Below are 19,852 nucleotides of genomic sequence, written 5' to 3'. Positions count from 1 at the left end.
ACGTACAGGTTCAAGATGCTAACACTCAGACAGCTCCTGAGTGCAGTCGGCCCGGGAGATTGGTTTGCGACAATCGATCTAACAGATGCTTATTTTCATGTCGCTATACACCCGAAACACAGGCAGTTTCTGAGGTTTGCATTCGAGGGCGTAGCCTACGAATACCTAGTGCTGCCGTTCGGGCTGTCGCTCGCTCCCCGCACCTTTACGAAATGTGCCGAGGCAGCGCTAGCGCCCCTCAGGAAGAGGGGCATCCGCATCTTGGCCTACCTGGACGACTGGGCTCTCGTGGCTTGCTCCAGAGAACAGGCGGAGACGCAGCTGTCGCGGGTTCTGTCACACATTCAGACACTGGGGTTCTCTGTGAACTTTCAGAAGAGCTCGCTAATCCCAGGTCAACAGATCGCTTTTCTCGGTCTGGAAATATGCTCTCTTTCCAGCCGCGCACGGTTGTCAGAGCACAGAGTGGCCGCGTTTCATCGCTGCCTCGCTCAATTTCAGCTGGGACGCAGACTGCGTTTCCAGACGATATTGCGCTTGTTGGGCATGATGGCATCTATGATCGCCGTAGTGCCGCTTGGGCTGTTGAAAATGAGAGCGTTTCAACGCTGGACTCTCTCTCACCGTTTGTGTGCTTCGCGTCACCTCCGGAGGAGGCTGCCGGTAACTGCGTCTTGCATGCTAGCTCTCCGTCCTTGGAGGGAGCCCGGGCTACTGCACCAGGGCTCTCGGATTGGGAGGGTGTTGTTTCGCAAGGTGGTGTCCACAGATGCTTCCCTAAGTGGGTGGGGAGCGCTGTGCGAGGGTGCGTCAGTGAGAGGGATCTGGTCCGCGGCTCAGCGCCAGCTGCACATCGACCACTTAGAGCTGTTAGCAGTGTTCTTAGCTCTAAAGCGTTTCCGTCCAGTCCTGCAGGGCCAGCATGTCTTAGTCAGGACGGACAATTCAACAGTGGTGTCTTATATAAACAGGCAGGGAGGAACACGCTCTCTTCCCCTGTTGCAGCTGTCTCGCTCTCTGCTGTTATGGTGCAGTGTTCATTTTCTGACTCTAAGAGCCACCCATGTCCCGGGCCACCTGAACCTGGGGCCGGACCTTCTCTCCAGGGGGGGTCCTCTGGTGAGAGAATGGAGGTTACACCCTTCAATAGTGGCTCAGATTTGGGATCTATTTGGCGAGGCGCAAATAGATCTTTTTGCTTCCAGGGTGAATGCTCACTGCCCCCTGTACTTCTCCATAATCGACCACGATGCACCCTTGGGCTTGGACGCGCTAGCGCACCAATGGCCAGACGTGCTCCTGTATGCATTTCCCCCAGTGGAAATGATATCTCCAATTCTGGAGAGGGTGCGTCGGCATTCCCTCTCTCTGATCCTGGTGGCCCCTTGGTGGCCCGCGAAGTCGTGGTATGCAGAAATAATCAGCCTGCTTGCAGCAAGTCCTTGGCAGCTTCCTCTCCGCAGGGATCTCCTCTCTCAGGCGGGGGGGGAAGTGTTTCATCCGCGCCCGGATCTGTGGCACCTTCATGCTTACCTGCTGAGAGGTTAAACTTGGTTGCTAAGGGTCTGCCACCTAGTGTGGTAGCGACGATTCAGAGCGCCAGGGCCTCGTCTACTAGAGGCTTGTACGCTTACAAATGGCGAGCCTTCGAGCGATGGTGCCAGGACCGCCACACTCTCCCATTTCAGTGCTCTATTGTGGATGTTTTGACATTCCTGCAGGAGCTGTTGGATAAAGGCCTTTCGTTTTCGACGATCAAGGTTTATTTAGCGGCTATATCTGCTTGTCATATCGGTTTTGACGGGGTGACACCAGGTGCGCATCCCCTCGCCGTGCGTTTTCTGAAAGGGGTTCGCCGGCTGAGGCCCGTGCTTAAGTCCAGTGTCCCTGCTTGGGACTTGTCTTTGGTGCTGGAGGCCCTTTGTGGCCCTCCGTTTGAACCCGTTGAGTCGGTAGATATGAAACTTCTTTCGTATAAGACCGCATTACTTCTCGCTTTGGCCTCGGCGAAGCGAGTGGGGGACCTTCATGCGCTGTCTGTGCATCCTGCCTGCACACAGTTTTCTCCTGATGGCCGCAAGGTCGTATTGCGTCCGAATGCCGCCTATCTTCCCAAGGTCATGCCTGCATCTTATAGTTCGATGGAGTTTGAGTTGCTGAGCTTTTGCTCCCCTCCTTTTGAATCTGAGGAGCAGAGGAGGGTGCATTCTCTTTGTCCGGTGCGTGCGCTACGCACCTACATTGAGCGCACTCGGGATGTGCGTTTGTGTGACCAGTTGTTTGTCTGCTTCGCTAATCCGAATAGAGGTAGAGCTCTGTCCAGACAGAGGCTGTCCCACTGGATTGTAGAAGCTATCTCGCTGGCATACAGCACCGGAGGTTTTGCGTTGCCCCACGGGGTGGGAGCTCATTCCACCAGGGGGATGGCGACCTCATGGGCTCTTTTTAGAGGGGTGCCTGTGGCTGATATTTGTGCAGCGGCTAATTGGGCGTCGCCGCACACTTTTGTGCGGTTTTATCGGTTGGACGTTACAGCCCCTTCGGTGGCTCATGCTGTCCTTTCTGCTGGGTCTACCACTCACTGAGGATGTGGTGGTCCCGTTCCGGTTCGGTGGCTGCTCTGCGGGGCGTGTATATAGGTCCCATACTTATGTGTTGTACCGAGTGAATCGACTGAAAGGGAACGAATAGTTATGTCTATAACTTCTGTTCCCTGAAGGAGAGGAACGAGGTACAACACAGGGTGGCCCCACTGAGCAGTTGGCTCGGTGAAGAGCGGCTATCGAACTGAGGGATGACGGTGATGGCAGCGGCTATATGTGCGGGCGGGGCCTTGCGCGTGTCATCACACGTCATCTGCCGTAAAGGCGTGAATAAAGGTTTCTTCAGCCAGGACACACGAGGGCGTGATATCCCATACTTATGTGTTGTACCTCGTTCCTCTCCTTCAGGGAACAGAAGTTATAGACATAACTATTCGTTCTCATCTCTCTGGCTCTGCTGTGCTACTGTTGGGGGGAGGGGGCATCACCTCGGCTGTGCTGTTAAGACTGAAGGATGTCCACTGACAGCAGACAGGAGCTCGAAGCTGAATGTAACTCAAACTGGAGCCAGTAATTAAAGCACTAGAAAAAAGTGAACACAGACAGTAGACTACCTATCATATCCAATATCCTTATAAAAGATTACTCATCAAAATGACATTTTTATACTTATAGCAGGCTCTCTTTCTCTGATTTATAAGGTATTACTAGGTATCTGAATAATTCAGAATGTTAGAAAAAATATAGCTTTATGCTAGCCACAGTAGTTCGATCTTTTACATTATTGCCCATTAATTTTAGGCTTTTAATATTTTTGATGCATTCATAAACGAGCTTTAAACTAGACTAGAACAATATTGTTTTAAAAATGCATTTTTTCTTGACTTTTTAACTCAAACTTTTTCCAGTTAGCTTAGCTTAGCATAAGAGACTGCCCCTATATGCTAACAAGTTCACAATGCTAACAAGTTAATATTGGCTTAATGTTTTTCAGGTTAATCGTAGTACAGTATGTTGTCACACTAACATAAAGTAGACAATAGTGTTCCCATATACTAATAGGCTCACATATGTTAATGTCTATATTTTTGTGTTTTTTACGTTCATCTCATCTTTACATTAGCTTACCATGTTATCATGCTAAGCATATTAACTTAGCATGATAACATTGCACGATAACACTTGATGTATGCCAACATGTTATCATACATAATTTACAAGATATTGGCCTCATATCTCAACAGGCTCACGACGCTAACATGTTAATATTGAGAATGTGTAATATTTTTAAGGTTTATCCTATTAGTTTAGAATGTTACGCTGATAACATTTGCATAATGTACATGATGCTGAGGGAGGATCTTTTTTTCCTCATCTAACAAAAACTAAATTCTTAACAGTTTCATATTTTGACCCTTGAACATTTTATTAAACTTTGCCTCCCTTTAAAAGTTTAAATTATTCAGACTTGAGCCCTAAGACAACAGGGAAATTTAGAACATTCATGCTCAGCACAAAGTAAGTAAGAATACACAGATGCTGTATTTGCCCAACTCTAAGCACTTGTGCAAATTTAGTGTCACGCAGTGATAATGCAGGAACACTTATTTCCCATGCAAACATCCACCTCATCTCCTTATCACTTTTTACACAAAGGACAGCTTGACACATTTCACACATCAACACCTCTTTAGTCCCTGAGGCCAAAGCAATCCCTTCTGTCTGTTTGGACCGGTTTGTGCAGTAACATCTGGAAAGTTTTAAAGAGCGGTTTGTAGGATTACGAAGTTACAAATTAAGGGTTACTCATTACAAAAACGATGAAACTGTGCGGTTTAAACGGGCTTGAGACCTTCCTAAAAATTTCCATTGTGCACTATGTTGTTTTTTATCACTACCGCACATTCACAGTTCAGCCTGTGTATATCTCTGAAAGGTACAGAGAGGTAAAAATGTAATGTAAGGGAAAATGTGGAGTATTAACATGAATACAGCAAGCAGTCTGTCACCCGTGATGGCTTTTGCCACCTTCGAGCATGGCTCATCAACCACTGCCTGTCACTTTTCATCTGAGTAATCACCTCAAGTCTTCCACAGAGAAGGAGTACTGCTGAAGAAATAAAGAAAGGAATAGCAAGACTCAGACTGAGGGACACAGCAAGTAAAATGTAGGACAAATATCACTCTCTTGCCTGAGACAAGTCACCTTTGAGTAGGTATATTTTGACTTATTGTGTTTGTATATGTTTGAAGCAGAAGCATCTATTTTGTGTTGGAGAGTAACAGCTGACGTTACTGTTTTACATCTCCAACAACTCCTCTCAACTCCAGTTTCCTTTTTGTAAATGTATAAGACATCTCATCAAAGTCTCTTTTAGTCGGTTTTCTATGCAGTTAAATATTTATATGATTCATTTTGGTTGCATTTAAAGAAGCAATATATATATATACTGACTTGGAAGCATTTATATATCACCAGAGTCTTGCCAGTCATTAAATTGGATTGGTCATTGCTTCTAATAAACAAGTGTGTCTTTACAAGCTCATGCTCGGTTGTGACTTATGTGGGTCATTGATGCCCTACGGTATGGCATGCCCAGTCCTTTACAGATAGTGTGCTGATGTCAGGTTGTATTCTTATTATTACCGAGAAGATCCACAAGAAAGAAGTGTTGATCTGTTAAATAGGAGATGGATGTAGAGAGGCTGGCCTAGTTGACTGATTGCTAACAATGACGGATGACGGGGACATCAGGGCATCAGTAGTCAGATTTTCTAGTGCGCCAGAGTCAGCTCAGGGCTCTTTATTTCATGTCACTGGACGTTATTGCCCAAAAAACTATATACTTTGCTGGTAGATATCATACAATATAGATGTCTGTATTCAGAGAGGGCAAGGTCCTCAGTGTCAGTAGTAGCTGTTACATCTTCGTGCTTAATCTTAAATTAAACATTAATGTGTGTTTCACAGGGCTGAAGTCCTGAAATGAACTGAAGAAGTGGAAGTGCTACCATAGCAGTAGACTAAAATGGTCTTTGGCGTGTATAATTTTGTCATCTGGATATTTTCTCTCTCTTATCAGTGATTGCATTTCAAATCATTGGGACGCAAGACTAGTGGGACCATTATTTGACCAAAATTTGCCTTTGCAGGCTAACTCTCGCTCTGACTGTTTCAGTATTTTTAGGATGTACAGGATTTTCAAAGGCTTCTTGGAGCTGGAATTTACTGGAAGATTGTGCAGTCAAAAATAGAGAGAAGTGTTCTTTAAGAAGAAATTAACCAGCGGTGTTTTTATATGTGTTTTATTTTTTTTCCAAGTATTGCAATTGGATTCTAGGGACTCATTTGTGTGTACAGTAAAAGCAGAACAAGTATTTTTACTAATGATTAATTTTTTTTAACTATACTCAGAGGTGCCGAGCCCACAAGGGCTTACAGGAAGAAAGTTATTCTTACATAGAGAAGCAATAAAACTATGGGGAAGTATGCAAATGCTTAGCACATTATGCAAAATTGGATAAGCTGTGCTATTTCTTTCCATTGCATCGTATACCACATAAATAAATATATGGCCGTCTCAGAAACCGATGAATTGAATAGCTTCTAGTGAAAAATCTAATTGAGTTGCAGATTTCAGAGTGTACTTGTAAGCTTTTGCAGAAGTAAGATTTTCAACATTGAGAGAAAGTCAGGTTTCTAATAGTGCCGTTTGTTCTTTCATCCTGTGAGTCTGTGCATATTTATGTTTGTGTTAAAGCAGTAGTGGTGCACACACTTGAATATTTGAGCCTAATGTGGAAGGGAAACTGTTATTTCCTGAGCCTGGGGAAAAGGAAGGAAACCATCTTTAGATACCAACACACACACACAAACTGTACTACTCCAGCTCCTACATACAGTAGGGCTAGGAATAGACTGACTTCTGAACATGAGCACACCCACCTTAAAGAGCCTGACTATTATTTTTCAAATTCACAGTCTTATGCATTGGCCATATAATACGGGATAGCTAACCACCTTGAGTAACACCCATCGTTGTTTATCATGTTTTCACTGCAAGTGGGATGTGGTTCATGCATTTGGAATAATGACAGATGCCTCCTATAACTTCCTTCCCCTACAAAAACCAGGAAAAGACCCTGGTTTTCTCTGATCTACCTCTGTAAACAGGATGCTCACGTCAGAGTCGCACCCATTTCTCTGTTTCCTACGTTGTGCATTCCCATGGCTAGACTGAAATGTACTTCCATCCAGTCATCCCACGTCCATGTGAGATGGTTGTAAACGGCATTGTCAGTACAGGAGTAGCTATCAAACTTAGCACAAAACCAGCCCACTCAAGCTGACTGTATTCTTCTCCTTATGAGGGAAAAAAAACACTTTCTGATTTTGGGTCAGAATTGGATGGATGCACGCATGAAGATGGTTAATCACTGTCACTGTCACACTGTGTGTGTGTGTGTGTGTGTGTGTGTGTGTGTGTGTGTGTGTGTGTGTGTGTGTGTGTGTGTGTGTTTATGTCAGCGAGGATAAGAGTAGGAGGAGGAGTGGGGTGTATGAGTGCATGTGTGCACATATGCTTGTGTGGGAGAGAGCATGCTCCAACAAAAGACCTAAAAATAGTAAGACTATGCTCATGTGACATATTGAGGCTAAAAGCTTGTGAATAATTTGTTTAATGCAACACATTCTCCTCATAAGCTCTGTCATGAAAACATGTTCCTGCTAGTAACCTCTGCCAGCCAGCAGGTTGGAAGAGAAAGTTGTATCCAGCCTGTTTCAGTACCTCAGTTGGGTTTTCTGTCTGTTCATGGATGGCATTTGGATCATTTTTATATGTTTCAAGCAGGTACAGTAGTCGAGTTAAGTAAACACAGATACCAACCTGATAGTAACTATGTACAGTAACAGTCTTAGTTTAACTTAAAATTTCAGTCTTTTAAGTTGTTAAATATATCTTTACGTTATCAGTTCAGTTCCTTATCCAATCTTCCCCTTCCCCACGTTTCCTCTTAATGGAAACGCGTATCTACTGTTTACCTCGCTTATCCGAACCATTTATTACAAGTTGAAATTGAAAGTAGACACCTGTTATATTTGTCTGTTGCCTTGTGAATGTATTTGTGTGCGCCACTCGACTGGACTAAAGTTAAATTGGAAACCAACTTTGCAAAATGTAATAGACTTTTATTTCCTCTCAGATATGTGAATGAGGCATTAGGATTTAGAAATGCGATCAAGGTATAAACAAGTGTTTGGCTTGTCGTGTCTTGTCTTGCCAAGACGACTTGTTGACTTATTTGAAGCTGCGCATGCAATATCATTATATGCAATTATATGCAACAGGAATGATGTTCCAAATCTGTGAAAAGAATAAAAAGGGAAAGGGACCGCTTTCCTAGTGTCTGGTATTTTCTTGTCTGTACCTAAAATACTTTATACACGTAGTCACAATAATACAAATCATTAATGGTGTTTCCTGCAAAGTGGATGGTAATAATGTCTCTTTAAAGAGAGATAAAACCTTCAGTTTCATTTGCTCCTTTCACACTCCACTTGTTTCAGAAGTACAATTAAATGAGTGTGGAGATCAACAGTGGGGGTTGTGGGGGGGGGGTTGCACAGAGGGAACAGTTTGTGTTTTTTTTTTTCTTTTTGAAGGCAGCATGAATGACAAAAACAGAACATCCAGTGATGTTCACTTATGCCTTATTCTCAAGCATGAAATGTCACAAAGACAGTTTGTTGAGTTTTTGTTTTTAACAGATATATATTATTTTAACAGCACCTACAGTTCTTAATAAATCTATTAACCACCACCAATGTAAGGTTTTTGCTACAGCTGCCCTAAATTAACAGTATTGCTCACTGACATTTTTTGTTTCTGTAATGGATCTTACTTTTTTTTTTAAAAAGTAAAGCACATTATTATTATTATTTTTAAATAGAAAGTACATTTGTGTGTTTCTTGTTTTTATGACAGTTGGTCTAATAAATTTAAGCACTACACTTAACACAAAATCTCCTTGAATCTCGAATTCACCATCTCAGGCTGAGTGCGACGTAGTACAGATGCCAGATTCATGATATTACATATTTGGTTAAAAAAATGCCTGTGAGGATTTGAATAATTTAAAACGTACAGAGATAGCTAATCGCTTATTCACATATTTGGAAAATATTGGTAATTACCTAATTGGATTAATGCATTAACCTAAAGTAAGAAAACAGAAAAAGAATGTTACATATATCCTTTCACATCTTTTAAGCTAATTAAAGCACATTTATTCGCACCAATAGGCTTTCAGCTTTTAATGCCTACTGTGAAGTCAAAACTGGCTGCCAGAGCACTGAGAGAAATTCTGAAAGAAATGTTAAACATATTGTCATATACACTGGACAATAAACAAACAAATCCTTTTGATCATAATGAGCTTTGTGCACAGTATAAACCTTGTTTAAGCTGTTGTTACCGGCAGATCTTCACATAAAACAGTAAGAGTCATCTTTTTTGCCTAGAACCACAGACCCAATATGACTCATAATATGCACATAAATAGATTTTTTTTCTGCTTAATACATATTTCTGTCATTTCTGAAGTGTGTGTTAAGCTGCAAACGTGGCGTGTGTTTACCATGTTTCACTTCATATTTTGCTCACAGAAGTTTTTCTTCTCTTTAAAATCGAGCTGCTCCTTCATTTCTTATCTTAAACTTCTTTAGAGCCTTGCCCTCTGTCAGCCGCCCTGTAGTTTTAAGAATACCGATACAGCTCTCCACTATAGTTATGCACGACTCGTAATTGACATTTAACAACAGTGTTTTGTGTTACATACTCAGCATTCTGTCAGAGCAAATATCCTTTTGCAAACGAGACTATTGATTCTGCTGTGAGCACAAGATTAGCTTGCACCACTGAGGAGATGTTAGGGCTCAGGCGCTTTGCTAATTTCAATAAATAAATAAATAAATAAATAAATAAATATCCTGGGTCGGTTTGAAACTCTGCATCTCTCGCAAGATAATCTGATAATCATCAGATTAAAATGTGTATGTATTCTCGTGACCGTCGTCTTAACTACGCCAGCTCATGCAGTGCCACACAAGATACAATCTGCATGTGAAAGACCTGAATTATTTAAAGCCATGAGAGTGTGTGCAAGTTCTCACTTGCTTACCATACTGACTCTTTCTTCCATTAACTCTCCACTGCACCTCCCCAGCCCCTGCTTTGCTTAGCGTTTAGAAGGAAGTGAATAATGTGTGAAGGAGACGCCACAAGAAAGATGTGGATAGTTTAGAGCGAGCCACAGGACAAAAGACATTTTTCTATGACCATCTGTCGCTTGGAAAGGAAAACTTCTTGCGCCATGCCACAAATCTCTTAGCCAAATTAGAAAGCAATGAGGTTAAACATGCTGCGAAAGCAAAACATTGAAGCTGCAGATAGCAAGGGGGAAATCCAAAGACAGGCAAGTTGGACAGATAGAAAGGCGAGATGATAGAGGGGAGGAGGACAGCACACGCCAGCCCAGGGAGATTTTTGCGGAGGTGGAGGTAGACAGAAAGCAGGTAGATGTTTAGACAGAACGATAACACAGCCTGGCTGACAGAACGCCTGATAAGCAGCCTGACTGTCAGGTTTGGCAGGCTAGCAGTGAAGTGAGAGATGCATGCAAGGGGGAAAGGCAGACAGACGGGTGAAACTGAATAAATGAGACCCAGATATTGTAAAAGCATCATTTTAAAAGAGGTTTACCTGGGGTTGAATTTGAGAGTGGGCTGCACTGTTTTGAATGCAAATCTGGACTATTCACTTCTCAGTCTAAAGCAAAGCATCCAATGGCGAAAGTTGTGTGTAATATGTTTAGACTTCATGCTAAGCCTGCATCGTGATGTTAGCTCTCTTTGGCGAGCCGGATAAATATTGTCAATTTTGAGCTGCCTGAATGTTCATCGGGTTCCTGTTTTTTGTTTGTTTGTTTTTTTTGCTTGGTTTTTGAGTGACATCTTGACAGCTTGGTGGCGCAGTGGTCAGGTGACCGTAGGTGTAAACTTGCGAACATGAATGTCTCACCGTATTAGCCCTGCAACAGACAGTGACTTGTCCAGAGTGCAGAGCCCAGTGTCATTGTGAGCTTTTAGCACAGAGCACTGTTATAACAAAATATAGACTCAAATAATCAGTAGAACGGTTAAAGCCTGTTTGCTGGGTTTGACTTGTGCTTTATATTCATGGGAAACTTTCACTATGCCTTGCTCGTACCAGACAACTCTGACCCTACGATCTGAATGTTGCAACAAAAATCAAGGCTTATCAGACCAGGCGATGTTTTCCAGTCTTCTGTTATCGATTTTGTGGGGATAGGTTAATTGGATAATCCAAATTGCCACTAGGTGTGAATGTGCGAGTGAATGTGAGTGTGAATGGTTGTCTGTCCCTATGTGTTAGCCCTGCGACAGACTGGCGACCTGTCCAGGGTGTACCCCGCCTTTCGCCCTATGACAGCTGGGATAGGCTCCAGCGCCCCCCGCGACCCTGAAAAGGATAAGCGGAAGCGAATGGATGGATGTTATCGAATTTCAGGTCAGCCTATGCGAATTGTAGCCTCATTTTAATGTTCTTAGTGGCACCCAGTAGAGTCTTCTGCTGCTTCAAGGTTTGACACATTGTGCATTCATTGATGCTTCTGCATTCCTCGGTTGGTTATTTAAGTTACTTCTCTTTAAGCTACTTCTCGTTCCTTTCAGCTTAAAGAGTTCAGGCCAAGATCTTCTGACCTCTGGCATGAACGAGGCCAAAAGAACTGCTGCTTCCTGGATATTTTCTCTCCTTTGGACCATTTTCTGTAAACCCTACAGATGGCTGTGTGAGAAAATCCCAATAGATCAGAAGTTCCTGAAATACTCAGACTAGCCCATCTGGCACCTGCAACCTCGCTAAGTTCATAGTCAACATAGTCAACTGGGGGTGACCGTGGCTCAGGGGGTTGGGAAGCGTATCTGTAACCGGAAGGTCGCCGGTTCGATCCCCGGGCTCTCTGTCCTGGTCGTTGTGTCCTTGGGCAAGACACTTTACCCTACCGCCTTCTGGTGTTGGCTAGAGGGGCCGATGGCGCGATATGGCAGCCTCGCTTCTGTCAGTCTGCCCCAGGGCAGCTGTGGCTACAACCGTAGCTTGCCTCCACCAGTGTGTCAATGCGAGAGTAAATGAATAGTGGCATTGTAAAGCGCTTTGGGTGCCTTGAAAAGCGCTATATAAATCCAATCCATTATTAATTAAATCTGATTTCTTATCAATTCTTAGTGTGAGCTTGCACATCTTGACCATGTCTGCATGCTTAAATGCATGGTGTACCAAACAAAGTGACCCATGAAAGTATATGCTTTTGAGTGGTGTTGTATAGCTGTCTTCACTACCCTAACTTTCTCTGATTTTCGAAAAGTTTCTTCAGTGGTTTCACGTGGATTCTAACTGCAGCAGTAACTGATTCTGTCTAATCTGTATTCACGTCAAGTCTGCAGTGCTAACTGGACAAAACATTTCTTTCTCTGTTTCAGGGAAGCCCCAGAGCATCGAGAGCTCAGAGAGGGTCCAGCTGTCTGGAACCTACAACGTTCGGAAAGGGAAGCTTCAACTACCAGTCAACCGCTGGACCAGACGCCAGGTCATCCTGTGCGGCACTTGCCTCATCGTCTCCTCTGTGAAGGAGAGCCAGACAGGGAAGATGCACATCCTGCCCCTCATTGGAGGAAAAGTATGTAAAAGTCACACCATGGCAGGGCGTTACTGTTGTCACATAATCATTTTCTTTTCTCCCTCTTTTACCCTGGTCTTTTTATGGTGATGTTATATAGTTTATGCCTCGGATCATAAACCTATAACATGATATCATCAGAGAATGACCTGATAAAGTCAATGTTATTACCCTCTTCAAATGCCTCCCTGTGCAGGCAAGTTTGTCCTTGATGAAATGTCACCTTTAGTTTGACATCAAATACTGCTTCCTGCTTTGTTCATTTTAGCTCTCAAGGTCAGACAGGAATTGTGCAAGCCAGGGCTAAAGCACTGATGTGTGTTTTTTTTCTTCTTTTCTAATTTGGAGTCGAGACACACTTTAATATTTAGTGTAATGGATCAGTATAGCGTTAAAACAGCTTTATGTCACTGTAGCGTTATAAATTGCCTTCCCAAAAGTGACCTTTATCCATTTATTGCTTTATGTGCGCATGTGTGTATCTGCTAAACAAGCTCTAAGGGCTCCTCTGAAAAGCCTTATCTGCTTGTCTGCCTGATACAAAGAACACTCAGTGTGTCATCACGCCCAGTTTTTAAACATTTCACACACAACACATTGACCTCGAGTCAACCCTCTTTTCTGTTTCTCCGTGTTTGTCTATAGTGAGTTTGCGTGTACGCCTGCTAGTAATCTGTTCAAACAACATAAGTAGTCAGCCATTCACCGAGCCTGCTGGAGTATGTGACTGTGGATGACTGAAAAACAATTTCACATGCACACGTTTTGTTTCTAATGTCAGTCACGTGTGTGTGTTATTTCATTATACGAACGTGCGTGCTTTTTCTCTTTTTTACAGGTGACTGAATCTGACTAGCCTGCAGACATTTAGTGTGTTATTTGTTTCAACTGAAGTCCTTTTTATATATATATATATATATATATATATATATATATATATATATATGTATGTATGTATATATGTGTATGTGTATATATATATATATATATATATATATATATATATATGTATGTATATATGTGTATGTGTATATATATATATATGTATGTATATATGTGTATGTGTATATATGTATGTGTATGTATATATATATATATATATATATGTATGTATATATGTGTATGTGTATATATATATATATGTATGTATATATGTGTATGTATATATGTGTATGTGTATATATGTATGTGTATATATATATATATATATATATATATGTATGTATATATGTGTATGTGTATATATATATATATGTATGTATATATGTGTATGTATATATGTGTATGTGTATATATGTATGTGTATGTATATATATATATATATATATATATATATATATATATATATATATATATATATATATATATATATATATATATATATATATATATATATATATATATATATATATATATATATATATATATATGAGAGAACTAACCTATGTAGGCCTCCGTGTTTCATGTTTTCCTTTCACTTTTCTTTTCTGATGCCTAAAGATGAGCTCTTTAATTTATATTCAGAAGTGGATAAGGGATGTCAGTATTTTACACTCCAGTGACATTATTGTGTGTGTCTGTCTCCAGGTGGAGGAGGTGAAGAAGCACAATCATTGTTTGGCCTTCAGCTCAGCAGGGCCTCAGAGTCAAACCTACTATGTCAGCTTTGACAGCTTCACGGAGCACCTGCGCTGGCAAAGACACGCTGCCAAGGTATTGTGTGGGCAAAAGAGTTCGAGAAAGAAAAGGAGGAGCATATACTCCCTGGGCACTACTTTTGGGTCAGCTGCACTGTACGTTACAACACGCTCAACTGCATTACACCCACCACAATGCCGCTGTCGTATGAACCCGGTGAAGTTAAAACTGCACATATTTCACTGCTGTGCAGTCTGTACTCTATAACCTGTCTGGGTGCTCTCACACACATAAACACCACTGATGGCTCTCTCCTCTCTCTCATTTGAACTCAAGTAGGCCATAGCCAGAAAACCTCTTTTCTAAATATTAACAGGGACATGCATGTCACCAGCGCCCTGAGGGCCACTCAGAATAGAAGCCTGGATAGAAGCGGCACGTGCTGCAGTGACGACTGCTGAGCCTCTAGCTAAGTCAACTCTGAAAGGCTGCCGTTCACAGACAGTAGACTTTCTCCTCCAACATGACAGATGTCGTTTCGGTTTATATATCCACGTTTCTTTGAAACCGACTTATCAAATGGACACAGACTAACTACTCTCTACACCTGCAGTTAACTAGATTACCCAATGTTATAACTCGTGATGTCAGGTTACCAAGCTGTTGGACTGTCCCTTGACTTCTTCTGACTCTCTAATCCTAAGAAGATTGCCTCTGAATGACATTTGAGCCCCTATCAGCAGGCTACAAAGACATCATGAACCAGTACAGTCTTATGTGGTCGGGGTAATCCTTTTTAACTCCACATTCTTTTTCTCTCCCTGTTACCTCTGCTCTCCTCTCTTCTTTGCTTTCCACATCACCTCTTTTTTAGATGGTGTCCCAGAGAATCCACTCAGTTGATTTGTCCTGCTGCAGTCTGGAGCATCTTCCTCCCAATCTCTTTTATAGCCACGACCTGACCCACCTCAACCTAAAACACAACTTCCTGCCTGCAGATCAGCGGCTGCAGCAGCTGCAGAGGTACAGTGCCATTATAAGACTACTGTAAACACACCTGTGAATGAAAGAACAGACCTGAAGATTCACAATAGGTTGAGGAGGTGGTCTGGATGGGCCGGCTCGGGCAAGATGAGAACTAAAGAAAGATATGGTTTACAAAAGCTTAGTGTAACTTAACAACAGCTGGAGTCGAGATAGGCTTTTGTACAATATGGAGGAGACAAGACACCGACACAGTGAGGCTTCAGTGGGAACAGCAAGTCACGGCTGGCTGGTTTTGGAAAGCTTTAGCTTTTGCCTGCAATTTGCAAGCCATCGACCTGAGCAGTCTAGGACTGGGGCCATTGGCACATAGGGACCAAAGAGGCTAGCCAGGGCTGTACCAGGCTAGGCCAAATCAGCCCAGAGCCCAGAAGGGTAGAAGTGTCTGCAGGGAAGCTTTTAATGTGCCTGGCCTCCCTCGCTCTTTCTCTCTGTGGGCACCATCTGCTGCATGCTTATCATGGTCGCAGATTAAAGACCACAGCCAAGATGCTGTATATGTGTCTCCACGTGTGTATGTGCACTTATGCATTTACAAATTAATATATTTGCACACTTGTTTCAACGTCTCTCTGTGGAGAAGATTACCATAAAATTGTTACCATTTGAATAGTGTGAATCTGGTGCCTGAGTATGTGTTAGCTGTGTGGAGTGTCAGTGTACGTGAGAGCTGCTTGCGTGTTGCATGCAACAGAAATAGTGGCTGCAGGCTACTGATTTGGGGTCAGCGCATACAGAGTCTTGATATAGTATGGCGTGTTCCATCATTTTAACATGGCTGCACTAAAGGAATCCGCGCGTGTGTGTAGCTCTGCATCTATGATCTTGCTCCCTTTTGTGTCTTCTTGATAGAATATTGTGAATGAATGAGGTCAGGATTTTATGTTTTCCTACCACAGTCATTTTTTTGAGTCATCTTTTTTTTTTTAATCCCTGGCATAATGACTAATATTTAAAAAAAGATGATGTGAAGGGAAAATAGCTAGTTTTAATAATTGAGTGAAACACAGCTCCCCTGCTGGTCAAGTGAGAGACATCAATTTAGCCCTGCCAAATCTAAGTAGGCTCATCCGCATTTGACCCAGCATGACAGAAAATGAGGTCAGTAATGAGAAAGAGATGAATAGTTAGCTGAAAATAGAGAGGTTCTAACAGAACCGCGCAGCAGAGTTACTCGAGTAGTCGCTTTCCCCAGAGAGACTGAAGTCCAAAAAGCTGGGCTCAAGAACAATAATACTCTGTATGCAGCCTCTATGAATGTGGGTGTGTGTATGTTTTTGTGTGGACTGTTGTGTGAGAGTCTGTTTTGGTTTCTGTATAAACACTAGCTTTTCTCTGACATCTGATGTGGGGTTATATTATAGTGTCTTTTAATTTTCCAAGACCAATGAACGTGAACCTGCCTCATGGCTCCTCCCCCCTCCGCCCCTTTCTATTTTCTTTCTGGCCAAATACTAACTGGTGGGTGATTTGCCAATCAGATATGCATAATCAGTTGTCTTGGATACTAGCGTTCTCCTCTGGCATGGGACTGCCTTCCCAGCATGCATCTCTTTTTGAGACAGAGGTTACCACTCACTGAGGGGAATGGCTGATGTTCCATGAATTTCATTGAACCTTTGGCCTTTTTTATTTACATATTTATGATAGCTTATCGAGTTATGAAGGACATAAAAGTCATTGAAATGAAGCGATGAAAGGCCAAATGACCGGATTAAAGTTCCAACTGGTGCGCTCCTGCTAATGAGTAGCAAACATATAATTAAACGTATAAATAGCTAACTGTATAAACTGATAATTCTCTTTGAGGACACGACTTTTAGCAAAAACATATTGCAAACAGTTGCTTCACTGGCTTTTTAAAAATAATTAGTGCTGCTTTAAATAAATAAGAATGTAAGTAAGGTCAAAGCAGAGTAACATGAGAAGACAGAATGTCACAGCATGACAAAGACGCGTAGGGACTGTGAGGAGGGGGTGTGAGCGTTACTCAGCAGATTGCAGGGGCTGATTTAATGGTGGAATGACATTTTCCCACATGCTCCGCATCCCCTGCCTGCAGGAGTCACCCTCAGCTGGAAATTCTCCGTCACTCTAATCAATAACCCGACGTCTAGGCTGGCTGCCCCCCCATATCACTGTGATATACTGTGTGTGTAACCTGTATGTGTATAGCGCGGAAAATCAAGTGCCACTGTTAGCAGCTGCTCCAGCGTGCGATGCTAATATGGCACGCTTCTCATCTCCAGATGCCTAGCTGAGCTCTCCGTGATAGATGATAGCAGGTCGCATGCGTGTGTCGGCATGTGTGTAAATAGATAAATAAAGACAGAGCGAGCCAACTCCTGTGAAGGTCACTGATCTGCCAAAGGGCCAGCACGCTGAAAGCCACTGGTCACTGGTGTTTAAACGTACAACAGGCGTCTTTGCTGTGTTTGTTTGCTAAACATTCAAACGTGAAGGTTTAGCTGTACTATGAAGGAAGGGTTTGTTTATGGGTGTGTTGAATCTCACTCTGTGCTCACTTTAATTAAAAAGCATGGGTAAACTACACTTAGTTGAGATGTATAGATTTTTCTCTCTTGCAAAACTAACAGGATGAAACCACACTTTTCAATCACCCTTGTCTTTTCGTTAATACTTTTATTCACTGTCTCTAGATTTTCTCGTCTTCGGAGCCTCAATCTCTCCAACAACCACCTTGGCCAGTTCCCCCTGGCTATCTGCGACATACCCACTCTGACAGAGGTCAACCTCAGCTGTAACTACTTGGCCTCTGTCCCCAGCTCTGTGGGTGCCATGACCAAGTAAGTAAAAAGAAGAACATACTGAGAACACAGAAGTTTTTTTGTTTGTTTTTTTTTACCAAAACTTTGAAAACCAACGGTAGTCATGACTGTAAAATCAAAATATTTTATAGAGTCAGAACATGAATATATCTGAGTTCTAGTTCAGAAGGATTTTTTTTACTTTTGGTTTTGCTTTTTGTGTTTACCTTGCTTGTTAACTATATGCACAGCAGTGGCAGTGCACTAAGTCCTTGGGAATTGCCCAACTCTGTTCTGTACAGAACCGAAGCTTCTGACTTGGGGCAAAGCTTACTTGCATAGATGCCATTTGAGTTTAACTAATGAACCTTTTCGTAGACCAACCTCTTCAAGCATTTCCATAGTCAAATCTGAAAGTTACCTGGCAACAGTCACGTGACATGGCAACCACAATGATATATACATTCCTACTTCCAACATATAAGAAAACACCATAAGCTGTACATGTGATTCTGTGGTTTTTGCTGTAGTTCTCGAGTGTTCCCAGAGTCTTTTACTATATTATTGAGCAGATTTGTTATTATGAATGCCGTTTTGTCCGTCTCTTGTTTTGGTGAACACCTTAAGTTTTTTTTTTAAAAATTCCAAGCTACTTACGTTTCCAAGAAATACTTTTTTTGGCTGTACAAAATTTCATAATTCTGAGCCAGCATTTTGAAGAGGATGGAACATAGGTAATGTTGTTAGCTCAATGGCACTTTTTTCTTCTTTTCTTTCCATTACTAGTCATTCGCTGTAGAAAAAAGCCCCATTACTGGCTCTTTAAAGCAGTGACAAAACATATACTTAAAAAATAAAGTCAGGACTTTGACCTTTAAAATCCTTGCACGTTTGGTCGATTTTACTCCACTTTGAATTTAGGGATTACGGGAATCAGTCTAGTAACTAGGGCAACACTTGCAGTCTGGGTAATAATAGAGGTCCTTTAACTCAGCCTTTCTTCAAAACCTACAGGTATGTTTGCACATAAGAAATTAATCTCTGGAAATTATCTAGCATACCTGTAAATTCCTGAAGTGGCCAGTAGTGCATTTATGCAGCTACTGCCATCTACTGGGCATCAAGTTCACTGAGTTTTGGAAATGGCAATTGTTTTGTTAGTCCTGCTTGATACAACATGTCACAACAAGCACACTAACTATATATAGAAATACAATTGTGGTCTTTCTGTGTGATCTGTGTGATCTTTCATTAATTATGCCAACTGTCTAATCACATGTATTTGTCTCAGTTTGCAGACATTCCTACTGGATGGAAACAGCTTAAATGAACTGCCCAATGAGCTGGGTTCCTTGCAGAGGCTGAGTTACTTGGGCCTTTCCTTCAATCAGTTCAACCACGTGCCCCAGGTGCTGGAGCGGCTGTCCTCCATGGAGAAGCTCTGCATGGCTGGCAACCACCTAGAGACTCTTACCCTGCAGAATTTCAGACTGCTCCATGTCAAACACATCGACCTAAGGTATGACATGGTGTCCAAATTATTACCCATTTATTCACTATGAAGACGAGAACAGCATGTCCTAAGAGTTTGTCCCAGGGTTACATGTGACACTGAGAACATGCACACACGCGTAAATACTAGAAAACAAAAATAAAAGGAGAAGGCCAAAACACAAGCAGATTGCCAGACAGCACAAAACGGGGAAATCATTTGCCTACCGCGTCTCCCGTTGTCTGAAAAAGTGCAGAGCTGGTGTGACTTGCACTATTTTACAGTTAATACTTTACTTTTTCTTACTTTTCTTGGCCGGGGTTTGTAAATTAGTTGTTTTCTGTCCAGCATTAACACATTTTTGGACAAAGATCACTCGGTGTCACTGATGAGTTTACATTTCATACAACATTGTGAAACTCTGCTTTCTTAACAAGGAAGTGCAGTTATGAATGATTTGATGTTCTGAAAAGAAATTTCAGTTTAATAAATTTAAAAAGCTCCTTTCGGCGGTTTTGAAGTTGTTCTTAAGGCTGGAAAATTTTGTAAACTTTTTAATCCAGCTAAACTGAGCAGAGCCAGTTCTGGACCAAAGTCACATATTT

General features: G+C 42.1%; 1 protein-coding gene across 1 annotated transcript in view; it reads left to right on the top strand.

Annotated features, from left to right (window-relative positions):
- Nucleotides 1–19,852, top strand: part of phlpp1 (PH domain and leucine rich repeat protein phosphatase 1) — a 51,726-nt gene that overhangs the window by 23,866 nt on the left and 8,008 nt on the right. Inside the window, exons 2-6 of the mRNA XM_004542752.4 lie at nt 12,109–12,305; nt 13,893–14,018; nt 14,818–14,966; nt 17,648–17,794; nt 19,047–19,274. Of these exons, the coding sequence (XP_004542809.1) occupies nt 12,109–12,305; nt 13,893–14,018; nt 14,818–14,966; nt 17,648–17,794; nt 19,047–19,274 (847 nt within the window). The remainder of the gene's footprint in view (nt 1–12,108; nt 12,306–13,892; nt 14,019–14,817; nt 14,967–17,647; nt 17,795–19,046; nt 19,275–19,852) is intronic.

Source organism: Maylandia zebra, linkage group LG18 (genome assembly GCF_041146795.1).
Source record: "Maylandia zebra isolate NMK-2024a linkage group LG18, Mzebra_GT3a, whole genome shotgun sequence".
Classification (NCBI taxonomy): Eukaryota; Metazoa; Chordata; class Actinopteri; order Cichliformes; family Cichlidae; genus Maylandia; species Maylandia zebra.
Note: the sequence above shows the minus strand (reverse complement) of the source record. Positions and strands in the feature narration are given on the sequence as shown.